This window comes from Daphnia magna, linkage group LG7 (genome assembly GCF_020631705.1).
Source record: "Daphnia magna isolate NIES linkage group LG7, ASM2063170v1.1, whole genome shotgun sequence".
Taxonomy (NCBI): Eukaryota; Metazoa; Arthropoda; class Branchiopoda; order Diplostraca; family Daphniidae; genus Daphnia; species Daphnia magna.
The window spans coordinates 10,453,346-10,474,921 of NC_059188.1; the positions used below are offsets into that span (position 1 = coordinate 10,453,346).

At 41.0% G+C, this 21,576-nt stretch overlaps 5 protein-coding genes across 8 annotated transcripts; 4 read left to right on the forward strand and 1 right to left on the reverse strand.

The window, feature by feature from the left end:
* The first annotated feature begins 1,866 nt into the window (after nt 1-1,866).
* LOC116926117 (serine/threonine-protein phosphatase 6 regulatory ankyrin repeat subunit A) lies at nt 1,867-3,700 on the forward strand. The gene is made up of 3 exons (XM_032932911.2): nt 1,867-2,247; nt 2,334-2,748; nt 2,837-3,700. Exons 1-3 carry the CDS (start codon nt 1,873-1,875, stop codon nt 3,556-3,558), a joined length of 1,512 nt encoding a protein of 503 aa, XP_032788802.2. The 5' UTR covers nt 1,867-1,872; the 3' UTR covers nt 3,559-3,700.
* Nucleotides 3,701-5,749: 2,049 nt separating this feature from the next.
* On the forward strand, nt 5,750-9,928 carry LOC116926114 (RNA cytidine acetyltransferase). Its single transcript, XM_032932902.2, has 16 exons — nt 5,750-5,887; nt 5,957-6,048; nt 6,108-6,279; nt 6,336-6,520; nt 6,598-6,799; nt 6,866-7,070; nt 7,132-7,390; nt 7,451-7,580; nt 7,645-7,793; nt 7,863-7,944; nt 8,008-8,588; nt 8,681-8,904; nt 8,963-9,135; nt 9,200-9,445; nt 9,526-9,662; nt 9,732-9,928. The coding sequence occupies exons 1-16, from the start codon at nt 5,780-5,782 to the stop codon at nt 9,853-9,855; spliced, it is 3,069 nt and encodes a 1,022-aa protein (XP_032788793.2). The 5' UTR covers nt 5,750-5,779; the 3' UTR covers nt 9,856-9,928.
* LOC116926119 lies at nt 9,845-12,221 on the reverse strand. The gene is made up of 6 exons (XM_045176393.1): nt 12,083-12,221; nt 11,000-11,487; nt 10,762-10,938; nt 10,427-10,703; nt 10,220-10,357; nt 9,845-10,154 (listed from the first exon to the last, which is right to left on the reverse strand). The coding sequence occupies exons 1-6, from the start codon at nt 12,132-12,134 to the stop codon at nt 10,063-10,065; spliced, it is 1,224 nt and encodes a 407-aa protein (XP_045032328.1). The 5' UTR covers nt 12,135-12,221; the 3' UTR covers nt 9,845-10,062.
* On the forward strand, nt 12,217-16,457 carry LOC116926115. Of its 4 annotated transcripts, none has more exons than XM_045176390.1 (8): nt 12,217-12,358; nt 12,415-12,659; nt 12,724-13,414; nt 13,475-13,629; nt 13,725-14,423; nt 14,505-14,779; nt 15,164-15,702; nt 15,758-16,457. In XM_045176390.1, the coding sequence occupies exons 5-8, from the start codon at nt 13,775-13,777 to the stop codon at nt 16,116-16,118; spliced, it is 1,824 nt and encodes a 607-aa protein (XP_045032325.1). In that variant the 5' UTR covers nt 12,217-12,358; nt 12,415-12,659; nt 12,724-13,414; nt 13,475-13,629; nt 13,725-13,774; the 3' UTR covers nt 16,119-16,457. The 4 variants fall into 4 exon arrangements, with proteins under 4 accessions (XP_045032325.1, XP_045032322.1, XP_045032324.1 ...); XM_045176387.1 differs by having other exon boundaries at nt 13,475-13,489; XM_045176388.1 differs by having other exon boundaries at nt 12,225-12,358; nt 12,424-12,659; nt 13,475-13,489.
* A 1,975-nt stretch (nt 16,458-18,432) lies between these two features.
* On the forward strand, nt 18,433-20,076 carry LOC116926121 (orcokinin peptides type B). Its single transcript, XM_032932914.2, has 4 exons — nt 18,433-18,656; nt 19,172-19,292; nt 19,508-19,598; nt 19,665-20,076. The coding sequence occupies exons 1-4, from the start codon at nt 18,582-18,584 to the stop codon at nt 19,825-19,827; spliced, it is 450 nt and encodes a 149-aa protein (XP_032788805.1). The 5' UTR covers nt 18,433-18,581; the 3' UTR covers nt 19,828-20,076.
* Nucleotides 20,077-21,576: the final 1,500 nt, after the last annotated feature.

A 21,576-nucleotide genomic window follows, 5' to 3' on the forward strand; every position in this document is an offset into this window, starting at 1 on the left:
TGCTTCTTTAGTTTCAAGTCCAACGCAAGTTCGCCGACGTGGCAATCGAAAATCCATTAATCATTTTTTTTGAATTTGTTTTGACATTTTCCTTATTTTTGTTTTCTTCTCTTTTTTTTCCAACTTCCTGTGCGATTTTCAGTCAAGTCAAACGACGTCAAGTTTTATCTAAACATTATATCAGGCAATATAAATTTTGAATGGGAACTCATTAGCCTCAATTGACGATGATTCAAATTTCGCATCCTTTTCGTGCCATATATAAAAACCTAAACGTGAAATTGTATCAAAAAAAGACATTTCGTTTGTTTTAAATCAATAAAATTATATCTACACGATCGGTTTGTTGTTGGACAAACAAAACATTGCGGGTCCCGTGCGTTCCGGCGGTCGCAACCAAGTGTGAACGCGGGAATTGGTGTTGACACGAGCCTCCACGTGCGACCCAGTTTTGTTTGTTTCGTTGCGGCCACACGATGGAGGTCGTCCATTCATGCTCCCATATGATGCTCCATATCTGATACAATCAGAAACAACTTCCACGATGTAGAGTTTGATATCACATCCGGCATCCGCTGCTGGCGGTATTTACGTTGGATTTCATCTGTATGTTTTGGTCTGCCTTGTCATTTGATTCTCGGCTTCCACCATTCTTGAATATACAGAGAGGTTGATGCCACGAAATTTCAATTCACAAGCCAACGAAACTAAAAAAAAAAAAATATTTGATAAAGTACAAATAAATAAACAACAAAACAAAAACGTCGGCGAGATTGGCAGACGCAATTGCCGAGATGCAGGGTCTACTATGCAAATGGCAAACAACCTTTTTTTTTTTTTTCTTTCTTACGTTTGTGAACCTTAACGACCTTGATCGATCCAGTAAGAACCAACCGTACACGTGTAGGCTATAAGACAACATCCTCTCGGTACATTTAGCCTCCGCAGATTCAACTGCACTTGCGTCCTTTGCGCAAAACGAAATAAAAAAAGGGGGTCGAATGGATTGCGAGAATTTTTTTTTTCGCACCGTTTGTAATTTTGTTCTTCCGCAATCAATCCACATTTACACAGACATTAATCTGATGTATTTTTAGCCATTGATGCGCTTATTTTGGCAAGTTATTGATTGATTCGTTGGCAGAAAAAAAATTCTGTCGTTGGCAAAAATCGGTTCCAAATTTAGACATTTTCCAAACATCCGGCGCTAAAAATTGCAAATCAGTCCGCAAAACATTTTAGCCTTCGTGGGGTAAATGGCTAGCACGGTCATCGGGTTCACGGCCGAGTAGCTAAAGTCGGCCACTAATGGCTTCTAAAAATACATGTATTGACACTTGCGACATGACCAAACGAGGGAGTAATGAAAAACGAGTCGGCTGTTGCTACATACAGATGTATATAGTAACGGCCATAGTGCCCGTGACCTCTAGTCCCCAGCCCAGAATTTTTGGCTATTAATAAACACATTTTCAAAACAGAACAAAACAAAAAAAAAATACATTCCCTTGAAAATGTAAAGCAAGGATTATCATCTTGCGCTGGTTATGTTTTTATCAGCTGTTCGTAACAGACGGGGAGATTTCATAGGCAAAATAGAAACGAGAGCGTAAATAATTTCGTTAAAGAAAAAGAAAAAATCCTTACGATTTCAAGGAAATAGAATGACCACTAATAAGGATGCTATTATCGGTCGTAGACGGCGAAGGATATCGAGTCCAAAATGCATCACGAATCATCAAATCGTCTTTTTCATATGTTTTGAAAAGATTTGAAATTTGATCAACGTAGCTTTTAGAAGCGGACCTTTCATAAGAGGCCGACAGTGATGCAGCGAGTCATTCATCTCTGCTTCATCAACGCTCATCCAACATGGTTAACGAGCTTCGTCCAACATTAACAGCCTTTACCGTCTTCTGCTTGGCAGTTAACATCGTCGCTGGCATGAGGCTGCCCGTTAGAGAACGTCAATTACCTTTAGGCACTGGCATCCATCCGCTGGAGCATCGAATCGGCGACGTGTTGCAGAAAATCTCGTCATCCGCGAAGGTGATTCCGCGGAGTGTCGATGCTACAACGCCTCCACCTGCAGTTGTTCCAGTGATTCCGGACAGTCTCAGGTCAGACATCCGAGCCGCCATCTTCGTCCTTCGCGAGACTCAGCTTCAAATACTCTCCGTCCTGTCTGTTCAAATCAAAATACAAGAGAAGTTATCTCACTGGCAATTAGCACCACATCAAACCAAGGTATAATACATTTCTAAATTTTATTATTATTTTTTTAAATTTAATTCTTAAAACAAATAAATTAAAAATGTGAAATTCAATTACAGATTGACGCTAGTCAGACGAATGATAATTTCCTAGTTCCTTCGGAATTGCGCACAGACGCGCATAAAATCAATTCGGTGGAGCATCAAATGGCCCACCTTCTACAAAGGATTTCATCGACTTCTTCGAACATTCAAGGCTGGCCGAAAACAGCGCGGCTCAATAAAGCAAGTTCCAACAACGACAACAAAGATCCTTGGCTGCTTTATTCCGCCATCAAGGAAGCCGCTTCGGTTTTCCAAGAAACCCAAGTTCAAATCTCTTCCATCTTGTCCGTCCAAGCCGATATCCAGCAAAGTCTAGACTATTGGCAAGTCGAACTTGTCAAACTTTTAAGCCCCGAAAACGTGGCCGACGACGCTGAAGAAAATACCACTAATCCTTCGGCTAATCTTCCCTGTTATCCCAACGACACAGGTGAATTCATTTAAATTGTCCAAATGGGAATTTAAAAAAATAATAAAATCAAATCAAATCAGATGACAATCTAAAATTTTCTGTTCAGAATCAAAGTCGAGTTGGCTTCTTAAAGCGTTCGTGTGCCACTCGCCGCTGCATGCCACTTTTTGGATCAATTCCGGAGCTAATTGGTACTGGCGTTCCAACAACAACGGCCAGACAGCTCTGCAATTGGCCGTCAGCCGGAATTGGCGATCCGTGGTCGAATTATTGTTCAAACGCGGAGCTGATTGCAGGGTTCAATCTTCGCAACAGGAAGAAACTCTACTACACCAAGCCGTGAGAGACGGAGTGGAGGCTCCTCTGGTCCGGCTATTAATTAGTGCTGGATGCGAAGTCAACGCTACCGACGGCCTACACAAGCAGACGGCCCTTCATTTGGCTGCCGAAATGGGACGGAAAGATTTGGCTGATTTACTCGTTAGAAACGGCCGAGCTAACATCGAAGCGCAGGATCAGATGGGATTTAGGCCGCTTCATTCGGCCGTTAGGAGCCCGCAAATAGTGACGATGTTGATAGCCTCCGGTGCGGATATTGGGGCGACAACAGTGACGGGCATGACGCCACTCCATCTGGCCGTCACGGAGAATCAAATGGCAACCGTTCGCATTTTAGTGAAGGCCGGCGCAAAAGTAGGTAACGCCTTCGACGTCTACGGCCACACGCCACTTGATTACGCGGCTCTCCTCGCAGACTACGAAATGAGGACGTTATTGGCGCCTTACGCGTCCATTGACGAATATTTTCTCGACATGCCGTCCGAATGAAGACGTTCATTCATCATCGAGTCGAGCATTTTCAGTTGTGTCTTATTTAAATCTCATTGCTGCTGGTCTGCATTGGTTTTCAATTCAAACGTTAGCTCGTGGTGTCTTTCGAATAATCAATAAATGTGTTAATTCTAATGTCGCAGTTCGTTCGGATACGTTGCATTATTATTATTTTTTTTTCACTCGAATATTCCGATCGCGTAAAAATGAAAGTCTAGAGAATTTTAAAAATCAGTTAGAAATTACGTTTAATGTAAATCTAGAAAGAAAATGAATCAATTTCAACTATTAGGCCCATAACATAATTTTAAAAATTACATTTCTGAAAGTCATTTAGGCTTTGTAAATAATAAAGTAAATAAAAAAGTAAAAATTGTAATCACAAAATAATTTATATACGCATGACTTCGCTAAATAAACGATGCAGATAAAAACAAAACCCAAAAGCTTCAAACGACGATGAAAAGATCCCTACGAGGGCAATACGTTGGAGCGGAAAAGGAATCAGCTGAGAAGATGCTGGTATTCGACGATTCGTTTTTAAAGTTTGGGTACTTTGAGAGACGAAGGAAACAAAAGTCTGAAAAAACAAAATTGTGTGGATTGATGGATACGCCTACGATTTGACCCACTACGTCAGCATGTCTTATCTGATGCCAGTGTGTGAACGAAAATTCGGTCGGGAGTTACGTCAAATCGCAAACAGTGGCTGATCTCAATGTAATAGCGGGTTATCAACGCTCAGATTTCATCGGGAGCCAAATCACGTAATCAAAAGGCCTAATTGACAGTAATCAAATTTTGTGAAGTAAGAAGCAATTGAAAAGTTAGGATGCCTCCAATAGAGCCATGAAGCGCATTAGACGAGTTGCGTAGGAATAAACAAAATTGTCCTTTTTGGGAGGGCATCTGAAAGTGATCTACAAGCACGCACCATTAAATTGATAACGAGCAGACTGAGTTGTTGGATAGAGACTGTTTCCCAGGAACAGGGAAGCCGCTGCAATTTGAAGGAAAAGAAAATTTATAAAACATGAAAGCAAAAAGTAATGCTTGCCTTAATGAACTTTAATTATTTTTTTATTTTTAATAAACAAATGAACAATGTCTGCCACCTAGCGGTAAAGGCTTTTACTAACTCGTCCAAATTTACTGGGGAAAAGCGCCGTATGGGCTTCACATTTAAAAACGTAAAGATAAAGAAAGTCGAAAGCCCAGAAAATTCACAACACTAAATAATTTACTAGTATTTGTCTAATTCTTAATAGCGACCGTGACGCAGCATGGGCCTTAGCATTAAGTTAGTAATCTGCAATAACTTTTCGATAATCAATGAGATGATCCAGTTAAAGCAGAGAACTAATAGATGTAGAAATAACACAAAATAGCAATGACCGCGATGATTCCCTTTGACTAAATAACTTCGACAATTCTGGTATGATGCCTTTGTTCAAGAAAAGCACGTTTTGAGCCTTTTTTAGGTTAAACCGTTAAAAATACGAGGCTCGAATGGTTTTCCCGATATAGATTTGCAAATGAAAAACTGACTTCATGCGAATGCTTAAAAACTATTATCAATGCCGAACCTTTGTTCTCCATTTACTTGAAGATGAAGTATGAACTTCGTTCCACAGAATGTAACCACGCGGTTGGCAAGTTGAAAGCAATATGGCCGATCCATTTTCGAAACCAAGTTCACCTGTTTACGCTGTCCTCTGTTAAACTTTTCACAGACGCACAATAACAAACAAGATCAATCCTTTAGACTAACAAAACTACAGATTTTTTTCCTGAGCTCGACAATTATCATGGCTTATTTAGGCGGGAACAGTGGGTACTGGTGCAAAATCCTCTAATGGCATTTTAGCCAACGCGTTATTCTTGGTCGTTGCAAAAGTTACATGTGAGAAATAAGAGTTTTGTCTAGAATAACTGATGACCTACATGCCTAGGTGCATAGCTTAAATAAAAATCTAATAAGTTAAGCAAGCAGAAATAACTTACCGCTGCTTCCATACGGGAATTTCGTCACGAACAGCCAGGAAAGAAGGAAAGAATGTCCATTCGACGACGACGACCACCACGAGAGAACTGAACTGGCAAGACAGGGCTTTCTTGCATTCGGTAGTAATGGCGGCCTCTGATTCGAGCATGACATACATGTGTCTGTGATTTAAACGTTGTGACTTCTCAGAGAAATTCAATTTGTTTGTTAAAAATGGTGCGCAAAGAGTTAGACAAGAGGATCCGCACGTTAATTGAGACCGGAGTAAAACAGGGACATCGATCCATGTTTGTAGTTGTCGGTGACAAAGGCCAAGATCAGGTAAATTATCTATGATTTCCTGTGGTCCTTTGAAAATGACATAATATAGCTGTTTTTTGTTTAAACAAGACTGTCATCCTGCATAATATTTTATCAAAGACGACCGTCAAATCAAGACCCAATGTCTTGTGGTGTTATAAAAAGGATTTGGGGTTCAGCAGGTATCACTTGTTTAGAAATTTTCCTCTGTACTAGTAAATCAAATTTTTTTAAATTATAGTCATCGTCAAAAGCGGATGAAACAAATGAAGCAAAAGAGGAAGCAGGGCAAAGTTGATGTCAATGAAGATGACCCATTTGAACTCTTTATCCTTTCCACATCAATCCGTTACTGTTACTATGCAGAGACACACAAGATCCTTGGTAACACATTTGGAATGTGTATTCTTCAGGTCAGTTTCACAATTACCACCATTTAAGAAAATGTGAAAAACCATGATGTTTTTAGGATTTTGAAGCCTTAACTCCTAATATCCTTGCAAGAGCCATTGAAACAGTGGAGGGAGGTGGTCTTGTGGTTCTCTTACTAAGGTCCATCAACTCACTCAAACAGCTCCATACTATGGCCATGGATGTTCATGCAAGGTATAGGACGGAAGCACATAATGACGTGGTTGGCCGGTTCAATGAAAGGTACAAAAAATTTAATGTAACTGTACAGGTTTTGGTTAGCAGTCACCAGAACTTTCTGTTTTAAATTAATTTTCTAGATTTATTCTATCTTTGGCCTCCTGTACTCGCTGCTTGGTTGTGGACGATCAGCTTAATATTTTGCCCGTTTCGTCTCATTCTTTTGAGATTAAAACTATGCCTGCAGTTGAGACTGCCAACGAACTGAAAGAATTGAAAGCCAGTATGCAGGATACCCAACCCGTCGGGTCACTTTTGAATTGTTGTTGCACACTTGATCAGGTAAACCAGGAAACGAAATATGGTGTAGGATCGTTCCCATCATATTAAAAACTTTCATTATACCAGGCCAAAGCTGTTCTCAAATTCGTTGAGTGTATTTCGGAAAAAACATTGCGCTCGACGGTAGCATTAACAGCAGCACGTGGACGTGGCAAATCAGCAGCTTTGGGGCTAGCCATGGCAGCTGCAGTAGCTTTTGGTTATTCCAACATATTCGTTACCAGTCCAAGCCCGGAAAATCTGAAAACTCTTTTTGAGTTTATCTTCAAAGGTAAGATATATTTTACGTTTCGTACACGAAGTATTTTTCTAATTTAGTTTTATCGCTTAAGGCTTTGATGCACTACAGTACAGCGAACATGAAGACTACAGCATTACGCAATCGAGCAATCCAGAATTCAATAAAGCAGTAGTGCGAGTGGATGTTTTCCATGACCATCGACAGACCATCCAGTACATCCATCCAACAGACGCAGCCAAACTTGGTCAAGCAGAATTGGTGGTTATTGACGAAGCTGCAGCGATTCCTCTACCTCTCGTTAAGGCCCTTCTCGGACCCTATCTTGTTTTCATGGCATCTACGATAAATGGGTAGGTTTATCTTTGATTTATTACAATCAACTAGAATATTCACAATAACTTGCGGTGTAGTTATGAAGGGACAGGTCGATCTTTATCTCTCAAGTTGATTGAGCAGTTGAGAGTGCAGAGTCGACCGATGGGTGCCTCTACTAAACAGAAAGAGGTCGATTCTAAACTCGTAGGCCGCAGCTTGGCTGAGGTAATGTCTAACAAGTGTGACCAACTTCCAGGGTGTGCTCTATTATATTGAAACTATTCCCTAGATTACGTTGGACGAATCAATTCGTTATCGCAACGGAGACGCCACCGAAGCTTGGCTTAATCATCTTCTATGCTTGGATGCAACTTTGGCTCCTCCTATTCCGGCAGGTTGTCCGTCCCCTGAAAATTGCGATCTTTACTACGTTGATAGGTGAATTTTATATCGCGTTCGCCGCTTCATAATAGTTGTGCTCACTTCATTTTCAATTGTGTGTATTAGAGATGCGTTATTTTCCTACGATAAAGGGTCGGAAGCTTTTCTTCAGCGAGTCATGTCGCTGATGGTATCATCCCATTACAAGGTAGACAAAATTCTACGATTGCTGCCCTTATTCGTTAACGTAAACCGATTACTTTCCCTCCAGAACACGCCAAATGATCTTCAGATGCTATCAGACGCACCAGCCCACCATCTTTTCTGTTTACTTGGACCCTTGTCTTCATCTGGAGGGAAAACGCATGAAGTGTTTTGCGTCATTCAAGTCTGTCTAGAAGGTGATATTTCCAGCGCATCCATCATGCAAGGCCTCGCTCGAGGCCAGAGGTCCTCTGGTGACTTGATCCCATGGACTGTGGGAACCCAGTTCCTCGATCAGGACTTCCCAAGATTGTCAGGTGCACGTGTCATCCGCATTGCAACGCATACAGATTACCAAGGGATGGGTTACGGAAGCCGTGCTTTGGATCTGTTGGAGAAATACTATGAGCAAAACATGATCAATATTGATGAAATGGAAGAGCCTGAACGCCAAGGACTGAAGATTGTGAACGAGGAAACGGCTGGGGAGCTAGGAAAAGATCAAGGGAAACCTAGAAAGTTGAAGCTTTTATTGAAGCTTAGCGAAAGGAAACCAGAACGATTAGACTACCTTGGTGTGTCTTTCGGCTTAACTGGCTCTCTGTTGAAGTTTTGGAAGAAAGCTGGATTTGTACCAGTCTATATCAGGTAATTACTTTGTCATTTTCGCATATTTTATTATTGTTTGCTTTTGTGTTTTTCTATTTATTATTATTATTATTATTTTTAACATTTACTAGACAAACAGCAAATGACCTGACGGGAGAACATTCGTGTATCATGCTGAAGGTTTTGCGCAACCAATTAGATGATGCCATCCCTACCGACAATCAATGGCTCCAGGCCTTCTGGTTGGATTTTCGCCGTCGTTTTATCTCTCTGTTGGGATTCCAGTTCAGAAAAATGAGCCCAGCTCTTGCTTTGGCCATTCTCCACAACAAAGCTGTCAATGACAACCATTCTGGTATCAATTTGTTTTATGAAGTTTAAAAGCAAATTCATTCATTATTGTGTTTCTTAAGATATTTCACGCCAAGAACTCGAGTTACACTTAAGTCAGTACGACCTTAAGCGGCTCGAGTATTATTCCCGCAACATGGCCGATTATCATCTTATCATGGACTTGTTGCCGAATGTCACCAAAATCTATTGCTTGGGTTCCATGGGTGACACTCACTTTTCAGCGGTTCAACTGGTAAGTGCATCTACAACTGTACCAGGAATTACAACTTGATTTAACTATTGTGTACTTTTTTCAGACTATCTTAATCGGTATGGGATTGCAGTACAAGACTGCCGATGAATTAGCTGCGGAACTAGAACTACCAAGCACTCAGTTATTGGGTCTATTTAATCGAACCATGCGTAAGATTTCGCAGTATCTCTCTTCAGTTGTCGAGCAAGAAGTAGCTGCTGCACTAGAATCGAAATCTGGCAGAAACTTGGTGTCATTCGGACAGCCTATTGCCCAAACTTTATCAGACGAACTTGATGAGGACGCTAAAGTAAGTTCTCTGAATTTTCCGTGCACATATGTGTTTAAATGCATTTATAGTTACCCTAATGTACATCATTTCGGTCACAGAAACTGAAAGAGAAGCAGATGGAGGAATTGAAAAAACTGCAACTCGACGACCTTTCTCAGTTTACAATCAAGGGTAGCGAAAACGAATGGAGCAATGTTTTGGCCAAGAATCCGAAAGGAATCGTCAGCTTGAAAAGGTAGTTTTATTATTCCACTCGCATGTTTTTGCTGCATTACTAAAGTTCTTTGTTGTTTTCTTCCAAAAGTGGTGAGAAAAGACGACTACTTGATGCTGCTGAAGAAACTAACGTCGAAGACGAAACAAAGCCAGACAAAAAGAAAACACACAAGAACCAAAGTCAAAGAGGCAAAAAGAAAGTTAAGAAGTAGGCTCTTTATTTCTCCTTCAGGTCACTGGTGTTGTCGGGGGCAAATATATATGCATATGTATTTGGCACGCTAATGTTGGCACTGTAAATTAAATCTTATGAGAAGAAATTTTTGCGAGCACGAAAGGTATCCGCTTTTATAATTGCTGCTATTTAGAAAGTCTTTTCTGTGCAGTAATTGCCAGTGGCAGAAATCGGTTGAAATAATTCACAAAAGGTAAGCGACCAAGACTGTCAAAAAGGTGGCAGAAAGGCTAGCATAGGTTGACGTTCCACTACCCGTTTCGATTGCGGCCGAATCTGTAAGTAAGAAGTCCAATTTGATACGTTATACTTGTCATAAGGAACTGTTTTTGTAGAATTACCGTTCAAGTGAGATATTGAGATGAAACGGTCCAGTGTCACAACAACTTGGTCCAGCATGTTAAGTCGATCTACAGTTAAAAGTGAAGTGCTGTTGCAGACCTCCAGTCCACACATCCTTTGGATGCCTCGCCATTTACCTTATGTCATTGGAATTTATGTTAAAGGTAAGTCATTTCAAAATATTAGTCTCTTGTTAGGATACGCACTGGTATCGGTGAGAAGAACGGCCGGGAGCGGGTTGTTGTTGTGATTCCAAAAAGGTACATGATCTTGTTTCAAGAATTCAAATAATGCTGGCGATGCGGCCGTCCGACGGATTTCCAGCTGGATTAATGGAAATTGTCCTTGAGTGTCAGTTTTGTTCCATTCTTGCGCAATGACGTAATCCAACTGCAGACTCCTGAGTCTTTCTTTGGTGACCATTGCCAGGTAGTTGCCCTTGTACATGTTTGCTTGCACTTGACTGAACGCTTCCGGGAATGACTTTGGTATGCCAACAACATCATTTAATGAAACTCGTTTAAAATTAAATAACTTTTACCTTGTCAAATCCACTGGGAAGAACTTGCGACCCCGTGCTGCTATTGTAATTCATAACTGAATCAACGACAATGGCTCCAAGGAAACCTGGCTTGGGTTGTTCGTCAAGTATAGTGGCCAATTTTTCTTTAACAAAGAAATCACTTCCACCTGTTTGTCCCAAGCCATCGCTAAATTCCTGCAAAGACAGCAGAGTTTGGATTTTTTGTTCCACACACATGCAAGAAATATTTCATTACGTTTTGGATATCAAAGGCGACAAACATGATTGTGTTTAGAAGGATCGCTTTGCGGTTAACAATGGCATCGGCCAATCCGCGGGCTACTTCCAACATGGCTACCACTCCGGAGCCATTGTCGTCGATGCTGATTAAGGGAGAGGCTTCCGAATCGTAATGAGCACCGATGACTAGGATCTCGTCGGTAGCTTTCCTACGATTTTTGCCAGAGAAGGTAACGATGATATTCTGACCTTTGATGTCAGTCGATATGTTGGGCACGAAAGATATCTCTGTTTGGAAGTCTTGGATTTCCATCGTTACGTTCGGTACGTTGTGGAGGATCTTTTGGAATTCTTCCACAATTGCAGAACGAGCCTTAATCCAATTGACTTCGTTGAGGTAAGGGTGTCGCGGCAATGCAAAGTGTTCGGTGAGTAAACTTTTGTAGCGACCTATTCTTTCGCTGGCAATCGACCTGCTGGAAGCGGCTGATTTAGCCTGTCCATCTGCAACAGGAACGTTTCAGGTAAAAGTCAATTAAATAACAGTTCAATTTAATGCGTCGAGTCTTTTGATCATCATGTTTTATTTGTGTGTGCGTGTTTGTGGGTAGGTCTATGTGTTGTGGTGTGTTTGCGTGTGTGGGTAGAGATTTTTCGGGCAGGATATCCGCCCAGCAAAGTGTGTACATACGGTTGAACGCTTCTTTTGCAGCAGTCACGTTTGTTTGGTTTATCTTTTTATCTTTTTCTATGTAATTTCAACAAAGAGGTACAGGAGAAGAACTGCGCTATTTTAGAGCTGGAATGTGTAAATATTGCTTTAGCCTTTCCTGCCATAAATGCTGATGTAGTTGGCAATTCAGTTCAATGTTTTCGTTTTACTAAATGAACGTACGACTTCAATTTAAACTGCAGTTTTGTTTGCCTCGTTCGAGAGGAATTTGAATGTATCGTTTCAAGGTGTACTCAGTGGCATGGTGTAATCGTAAAAGGATACAAAAGATCGAGTCTAGTTTTTTTATGGGCCCGATGATAGTGTAAAAGTCTAGAACTAATTCAACTTCCGTCAAAAGAAATTACAACAACAATGTGAACTTACCGGTTGCGTAAATGGCGATAGTCGCGATAAGTAACAGTTGCCATCGTGTCATGTTGTTTAACAATTGTATTTTGTAGGTGGGCTATAAAAGATTGTCTAACGGCCGTCGAAAACAAAAGTGAACTGGCTTGGCTGTTCTAACGAACCGCTCTCTTATACGAAAATGGGCCATAAGATACGAGTCGTGTGGAAAAACCAATAATTTTTTTATTCTTTTTTAGAGTCATATAGACACATCTCCCATTGCTGAAATATCCCGCCTTACATCCGCCCGACGTAAGTTCGCTAAAATAAACAAATTGACACATACTGATGACCGTACCGGATAACAGAATTTCAAGTTGAATTTCTTGTTGAACTATGGATCATTTCTTCTTCCTGCGAAATGGAGAAATAATACAACCGCATTGAAGTTTAAGCCGGGTGAGCAACTGTCACGCCAACCAGTGATAAAAAGATTGCGTTCCCCTCCCTCCTTGGCTGCTCTCATCGAGTTCACTCACGCGCTTTGGCTTTATCGCCAGGATTTTACAATTGATTACGACGGCTCGTCTGTTAGCCTTGCACGATCGATAAGGTATAATCCATTTTCTTTCATTTTTTTATATTTTTTTTATTAATGATTTGTTCTCAATGAATAGAGCAAACGCCCATGTGAGCAATATTCAAATTTATGTTATCTTCAGGTTGAAAAATGAAGGAACTAGGAATCTTCAGAATGTCGTAAAGACAAACGAAAGTCGATCTTTATGACCATGGAAGTGAAACTTGAAAGTTGCACATCTACCGACTTGAAGGAAAAGAAACATTTGAAAGATACCTGGTCGAATGGCTCTTGCGCGCGCACTGTGGGGGACCTGTCCGTCGAGTTCCAGCGGGTCACGTGATGTCGATGATCGGCCACGCCTCGTTCCACCATTCTACCTGTCCGTGTGCTGCCTTAGAGATCGATTCATTTACCTTTTTCCCGTTTCTCTCACTCGTCCCTCTTTTGCTTGTCTATGGGTTTCCATCTGATGCGCTTCACACACACAAACCGGATGCCTCTCCGCATGCCAGTGACATGGTGTGCCATCCTTGCCCAGTAGTTGCTTCATTCCTTTGGTCCAATCGTTTACCCGTCACCTTCCTTTGTGATATCATTCAGTTAAAGACAAGTGTACACGAAAATCGTCTTTGCCGGTGATGGTGGAAATTCGGTGGATGGAACGAGAAATGGGTCCGTCATGAATCCGTTCATTTTCCTACTATTTCGAGTCGGATTGGTGGCCGTCGGCTGGTTCGCCTCGTCCGCAGAAACCGCTCCTGTTTTGCCGTCTTCATTGGATGTTGGTAAGTCAATCAAACTGAGGAAAACGATTGTCATTCACCCGCCTCATTTTTGCGTTCCAGTTGAGTTATGTTTCGGTATGTTTTTGAGTTCCAACACCTCAGCGACGAACAACAACACAAAAGACTCTATAGACGAATAACATAAACGATGGCGTCACCCATGGCAACCGTCGAGTTGTTGGTTGTTCGGTCCCTTCCGGCACACTCAACCTGACGTGCATATGCGCTTTCCTATAAATAGTTCATCATTTTTTATTATTCATTTTTTTTTTTTTTCTTCTGACTTCCTGTTGTCGATTTTCTTTTTCAGAACTGGTGGACATCGTAGCTGTCGATGGCGATGAAATTGTACAAAGTTCCATGATCACGCCATTCCCCTCGGGCAACGGTGGATTACTGCCGGACGAGCCCAACTTTTTCTGGAGTGGCTCTGGGGACGATCCCGATGCTGGAATGACCTACTGGATCACCACCACCATATACAAAACAGCCGTCGTGACCATGACTCCATCAACGCCCAAACCAACTATCGCCACTACATCTCCGACCATTACGCCAACTCCACCTATGAAAGAATCATCAAGTCCACCCATCACCTGGCCAGTCGAAGCCTTTCAACCGCGCAATTGGATCAGGACAATAATTCGTTCAGATATGAATGAAACATCGCCCCGATTCCATCAGCTGATCCAGTCGAGGCTTGGCAGGATGTACTCCGACCTCCTACAACAACGTAATGTCACAAACGTCATAGGGATTGGTGCACCGCTAGCGCACGTCATCATCCATAATATCACTCGACGATCGGGGGACATTGACGTCATCTATTCGTTATCGACTTGGCATCATCAAATACCAATGGATGGATCAATTACTAGTCGCCTAGTCGAACCTTATTTGGCGGTTGCAGCGGTGCGGAGAGTCGACGTCACGCGTCAGCTATGTCACAGGCAGGCAAATGACACACAGGAAATGAGCCTGTGCCTGTCCGTTGTCAACCAAGCCGAACGTAATTTATGTTTTCTGCTGCGTAACAATATAGTGTCATTAACGCATCATTTTTCAATTTTGTTTTTGTGTGTGGATGCAGCTTTCTCGCGAGCAGAAGAGACGAGTGTAGCCACCACGGCTAGCACGGGTTATCAATACTGGATCGTTGGAGTCATCGTTGGTGTCCTTCTGATTGTGATCGTCATCGTTGTGTTCATCTATTTTACTGGTCGTAAAAAGAAGGAGAAGAAGAGGAATAATAAAAGAGACGTGGCCGTCGGTGAGTTGTCTCCTCCTAATGTGCCGCAATCGGAATCTGTTGGCGATAGTCGAAGCAAAGCCGTCAGAATATCGAAGAATATCGTTTCAAAATTGGTGAGTGCGGTTTTTCTTCTGCCATTTCATTTAAACTGATTTAATTTGTTTAAAGGCGAAATATGTTGTTTGATAAACGTTGCATGGGTCCTCCTTGTCTATTCCGTGAAATCGTTATTTCAGCTGATAAGGGGCGGAGTACAATTTCAAAAAAGGCTTGCGTGTGCAGTTGTGTCTTGCAAGTCGAATCAATCATTAGAAGGGAACAGCAAAAATAGAATCGGCATTACTTTTAAGGTAGCGAGTCCTTTCCCCGTTATCGTGCGATGTCTAGATATCCAAGAAAATGTGCATGTTTTCCAGCTGGTAGATGTAGTCTTGATGGATGGTGGTTTGTCTGTCTTGCAACTACAAGATGGATCTAATCTCATTGCCGAAATGTAGGTGGCAAAAGGCTCTACGGAAGTGGAAGAGGATCCTGATCCGTGGGTGCGGAAGGCACGCAGTACGTCGAAGAAACAACGTAAACATAAACTGAGACCTCAGACTGCGCCAGAAAGAAATGCGCATCGACAGAGTTCTAGCAGCCTTTCGGCCATTTTATCCGGATCGACATCGTCCACATCGAGCAGTCTCGACCGAATGGAGTATCGTCTATCCCGAGAAGAGCCCGTCCAGCCTAGTCGGGGAGCCCGTCGTCTGAAACGGAAAAGAACGGCCAAAACGGATGTTTTATCCCCGGAGAGAGCAAAGCATAAGAAAGAACTGAAAACGCAAACGACGGACGCGTCCATTTTAAAAACGAGACGTTGGATTACGACTTCGGTTGAAATGGAAACTCAGGAAGTGATGGCTGATTTCAGCGATTGCCCTGACACTCCCGACGATGTGTCTCACGAAGTTGAATTAATTCTTACGACGGACGATCTTGGATGGCAACCGGGCAGTCTCATTCCATCGTGCGTGACGGCCGGTGTTTTCGGGTAACATGAAATAATTCTATTTGTTTAATTCTGTGGATGACATTTCTGTTTTTAGTTCTAGGAAAATATCATCGGCACCTGTCGTACTCGAAAGTGCTGGACATACTGGAGAAGATGGCCGGCAAGCTATGAAGCCTAGACGGGCGTGGTCAACGCCAGATCACGTGCAATTCAATGGGCAATCGAAGAATGTCGAAAATATCGTTCCAATTCATTACGAATCGTCGAATATTGAGAGTTCGGACGACCACTCGATTGCGGGACGGCAACAAGCGACTCACTTAAAACATCCAGCACTTCATATCCATTCCATATCGTATCCTACTTGGCCGAGCTTAAGTGACACCGATCCTGCCATCGAATTAATTCGCACAATCAAAGACGAATTGAAAAAATTCGAACCCAAAGTTTCTTAGGCCAATTGATGAGTCGTTTTACTTTTTAAAACAAGACGTGACAAAAGGTCCCTTTTCGACCAATGGGGTTCATTTATTTCTTCGGTAATAATTGTGAAATGTGGGTGTGTGTGTGTGTGTCAACAAAAGATGATTATTATGTTTGCACTGTACATTGTATGATGAGCATTTGGTGGTAATTTGATTTTATTGTTCGAGTGTTACTGTACAAACCTGCAAAATAGCGAAATCTCTTTTGTGGCGTATTTCTATTCTTCTACCTGCCCCTTGTGAATGTTGTTCCCGTTCAACACCGCCATTCTTTTCCTATCAATTAAAATCGATTTTCATCATCCGGGATCCGGAGTTCTTTCTTTGCAACCGTTTTTTTTTCCGTTTTGATCGCCACACGAGCAAAGTTAAGTGAATGATGGTTGCTATCCTATTCACATGCGAGGCTACAAAAAATATCATAGCGACAGAGAAAGTACTAATTGAATAGTGGGAGTGGTTGGCGTGCGTGATTTTATCAAGAAGGATAAACGTCACGTGTGGCTACGTTTAACGAATAATTGTGACAACCTTTTTTTAAGGTCTTAATGGTCAATGATTTTGTTTTTTCTAATCCAATCAGTGTTATCAAATGATTACCATCAGTGACAAACATCGCATGTGGTCATCCTCTTACAAATCCAATCAGTATTATCAAATTAATTTCGGCTGTTTATTGTCTAGAGAACAGCCGTTTCCTTAATGGTATAAGAGTCATTAAATTAAATAGGTAGACTAGTTAATACTCATACAAAAGCAATTCTGAATCAAGTTAGACATCCGAAAATTCTCAATCCATAGATGTCAAGTTCTCAAGTCCATATTTTTAAGAAATACTATTTGAGTTGTAATCGAATCATTACGAAAACATCTTCAAAGGTCAGTGCTATATTAAGAAAAGAAACAAGAATGAATCTTCATTTATGTCTTTGATCTGAAACTGAAACCTCGTTCTCTGTGACCATCGGATCCAACAGTCTTCGCATGACGTCTTATTGATTTAATGCCATTGATATGGTTAACCTTTGTCCCGTATGACTTAGCATTGTTGCTTGTTACTGCGTGTCAGATACCTAATCAACTCGGGGTTACAATGACGAGTCTCTTCGAAGCTGGCCGTCTTTGATGAGGGGTACTACATGATATGGAAAACCCGTTAGCTTGTTACGTCGTGCGTGAACAGTTGGATTTGTTTACTAAACTTTGAAGATTAATTGTATAAGCATTTTGTCTTGTTTAGAGCGTGTACGTACTTATAGGGGCTAGGTGTTTAGATTCTTGACGTAATAGGAGCACCGAGATATGTCGCTTATAGGATACACAATATCGCAAGTAGATGGTCATAAGGCAACCATTAGCAGCCCCTCAGACTTGACTTGCGGTTGGATTATTGTGTCATGTTACGTGATGTAATAAGCCTAATCAACAATAGCCCTAGGAAAGTTTTGCTATAATCTTTTTTATTTTCTTCCCAAGTTCAACACAACGACGAATAACGAATCTTATCATTACCTTAACTCTCGAGGTTAACATTAACAGACAAATGATGAGAGATTTTAAAACAATTGAAAAGGTACAGTTTGAAAAAAGAAAAAGGGAGAAAGAACATTGCTGGACCCATTCGGACCCGCTTCTCCGGAATAAGACCTATTCTGCTTAATAGAATTGCACATGTATAAGGGTATTGATTGGCTTTTAACGTAATAGGAATTCGCCTTAAACTAATGTGAGAAACTGATCAAGATAACAGCCAACAGTCACTTGATTACATTGATTGAAAACAATTGACAAGCCCCGTGAGCAGCTTTAATGAAGGTAGTCAGATACATTGATTGTCGTTGATAAAAACCGCAAGTCACGCACGCACCAACCACCTGCGCTGTTCAATTAGTTTTTTTGCTTGGCGTTGTGTCTGTTTTGTAGCCCCTAGAAGGTCAACATGTCGTTTAAAAGACGTGTGTATATAGCCTATGACGTTTTTCCTCGTCTACATACAAATTACTTGTAACAAGGCCAGCGAGAATGCAATTCACGATATTGAAGACTATATGCACGGGCACATCAATTGTCAATCACAATTGCAATAAAGAAAAACTTCCTGGAATTTTTTTGTCAGCGTCGTCGGCCACCGAAATGAAGAATAAACCGAGCCCTAATTTGTGTCTACATGAGATACCCCTATAGAGTGAACGCAAGGAATAGCTGCAAGCCAGAGATGTCCTTTCTGGTGACTTCTTTGAAGCCGCTTTTCCGATAGCCGGCCGTATAAAACGACTAGTACTCCGGACGTTTGAGCACAGAACGGCACAAGTAAACGCAAGACAAGCATCTTGTTGGAGCTCCCCAAGATCCGTATAGTTTTTGTTTTGCTAGCTGACGTGCTATTGTCAAATCAGAGTTGATTTCCGGTTGATAATTTGTTTTCTTCCAGCAATGAACTGCCTCAAGTTTAATCTTGTCGCCGTTGCGATTCTCATTATCAACGTGGTCACCGCAATGAAGTTTCAGGTAATTTTTTTTACAGTGATTTCTACGTTGTTCATATTCAAGTTATGTGGACGTCTTACTTTAAGGATTTACATACTTAAATTTACTTATGAATCGTTCGTACTTGAATGGTAGGTAAATGTCAGTAGATTATAGAATTTACTTGTTGTTGAGTATTTTATGTTTTAAAAAAACTAATTCAGCATGCTCGAACCGCACTGACATGTTCAATCAGAATCGGTGACCTTTACCTTGTTGAAAATGATTGCCTAATTCTCTTTCTTCAGGGCAACGAATACGCATTTAGTGGATGCTTGTCTTATCCTAAAAATTGTTTTCCTCCATCATTTTCCTTATATGTTGGCTTTCCAGAGTAGACCATTCAATTTCTCGGGCGTGAGGTGGCCGCCATAAAAAAAAGGCTCAAGACTTTATTTTTTTACAATAGCTCGCATAAAGAACGTGACAAGGCGCTCAATAGTTAACCATATATTGCCCGTTTCCTCTCTTTTCACCTCATTCAATCTCATTTGCAGAGTGACGACGCGGCGGGAGTAGAACGGGAGCGTGATTTGGATAGACTCGGAGCTGGCCAGCACATTTTTCGCGGTTTGGATTCAATAGGAGAAGGCAGTCTACTTCGAGCAATTTACCGAGGCAAGCTGCTGCTGGATACAATTAACTTATAGTATAACATGGCCTTCATAGGTCAAGGGTATCGTTTTATCTTTTCGTTTCGTTTCTATAAGCATTTTTTTAAAGAATATGACAGGTCCTTGGCCGGCATAGACTTATCACATGTTTGATGATAGAAATGAGCTTCTGTGGTTCGTGTTATACATTTTAAAACTGATCTTTAAAACTTGATTTAGAAAAACCAAGAGACTTTTTGCGGATAAACCGAGGATTGGATTCACTAAGTGGTGCCTCTTTTGGTATAGAGAAACGCCTAGACTCGTTGACGTAATGTTTTTTTAAAATTTATTTCATTTATTTATTTGAATTAATAGAGTTGTTTCTTGACACTAGTGGGCTGGGATTCGGCAACCAAAAGCGCAATCTCGATGAAATTGATAGATCCAATTTCGGTACGTTCGCCAAGCGAAACCTGGACGAAATCGATCGCAGTGATTTCGGACGTTTCGTCAAAAAAAGGGAAACCATTGATGGAGAGAGTTCTCAACAGCGTTGAGCCTTTCACGAAGAAGAAAATGACCTCTTTTTGTTCCGAATACCAGTTGGAAAGGAGCTTGCTTTAACATAGATCTCCACCATGTCAAACGAAAGTATTATCGTACAATATCGCCGTCTCTGATTTCACAATGCCGATAGGGCTTTATAGGCCTATTGCACGCGTCATTGTAGGTGCACATTATGGCTTTGTTATTATTCAGTGTATCTGCAGTGACTCCTTTCAATAAATCAACATATTTCAATCAAATCGGAAACGTGTAAACGTGCTTGAACTTGTCTCGTTCACCGTTTTTCAATTCTAAAATGTACCTTTCATTTACATAATTTGAAAAGGTTTACTTAAGGCCATTGCATTTTGGGGCGATGAGGTAAGGGGAAGGGGTAGAAAATTACTTTGCATAAAAAGGACACGTTTTTTATTATTTCAAAGTTTTTGTTCCACCACTCTAAAATTGCACGTGCAGACAAAGTCCAAGGACACAGGTAAGTGCGTAGGATAGGTAATCTTTTTACAAAGGGACGTAATCGCATACAACAATAGAATAAAACGATAAAAATTTATTTTCCATATTCTCTTATGACTCTAATGCTGACGACTTGGTCCCCAGTGTATGAATATAATACAAGCAAATAATGCTCAGCAAATCAGTCAATACTCAAATGCCAACCTTAAAGTCAACGTGAATTGCTTCATCAGCCCACACGTAAGCGCATAATACGCACACACGAGCTTCCACGTTAAATTACTTGCGTCGTTATTCAGTTCTGTATCGGAAAAGCTGATTTTCTCATCATTAAAGAAATGCTAAGTCAAAGCTTTCTGGAAATTCAAAAAGAAAGGCTAATGCGCACTGAGAATACTCCGCGTAGGATATATTTTTATTAGAACAGCAACATGTACATGATTCTGAAACAGGTGATTAACAATGCATCGTGAACAAGAACATGACAAAATGGCTCGATGTATTAACGAAGCCATAAACAGCGTTTGTAACGAAACGTACGCCATATCGGATATAGCCCCATTTTCGATTAGTAAAAAAAAAAATTCAAAAAAACTGAGATCGTTGAAAGAACTTGTGGGAGAACCCCTGAGACGAGCCCAGCGAACTTATTCTTCCAAAAAAGGGACCAAGAATACAAAAAAATTGTTGCCAATCTACATCCAAAAGTGAACCAAACATTGCAATTAAAGTGTTTTCTAATCCTACCGTCTACAAGAAATCTATAATCGTGTTGTTAAAGGGCAATAATAACGAAAGATTCACTTTTGTACAGTTGGATTCGCTTATTGCTCATGTGCTAATGGCTGTCCCCATTCGTTGAGATGAACGTTCGCGATTCCTTTCATTTTTGTTTTTACACGTTAGAATCTTAGAGGATGTGTGTCAATGCATATTAAGTGCCCTTTTGTAAATCATTTTAGTGAATTGAATGAAAGAGTGACATAAGAAACACAGGTAAGAAATAAAGGTATTTACCTTATGCAAAACAGTGAGGAGTTTCTCTCCTTTTTTTAAGTGTGCCGGACACTCGTATCGCTCACATGTCAAATAGATTAGTTAAAGAAATAAGCTTGAATGAGTTTGTAAACAGAGCTGGATCAACGTGTTTTGATAAACGGTACTGATGAACCTTGTCAACTCATTTTTCTGTTTTAAGGTTTAGGATTAAGTTTAACAATATTTGTCCCGTACGATTTGTAATTGTAAGTAATGGCGTTTTCGTCATACTCGGGAATGTCTTT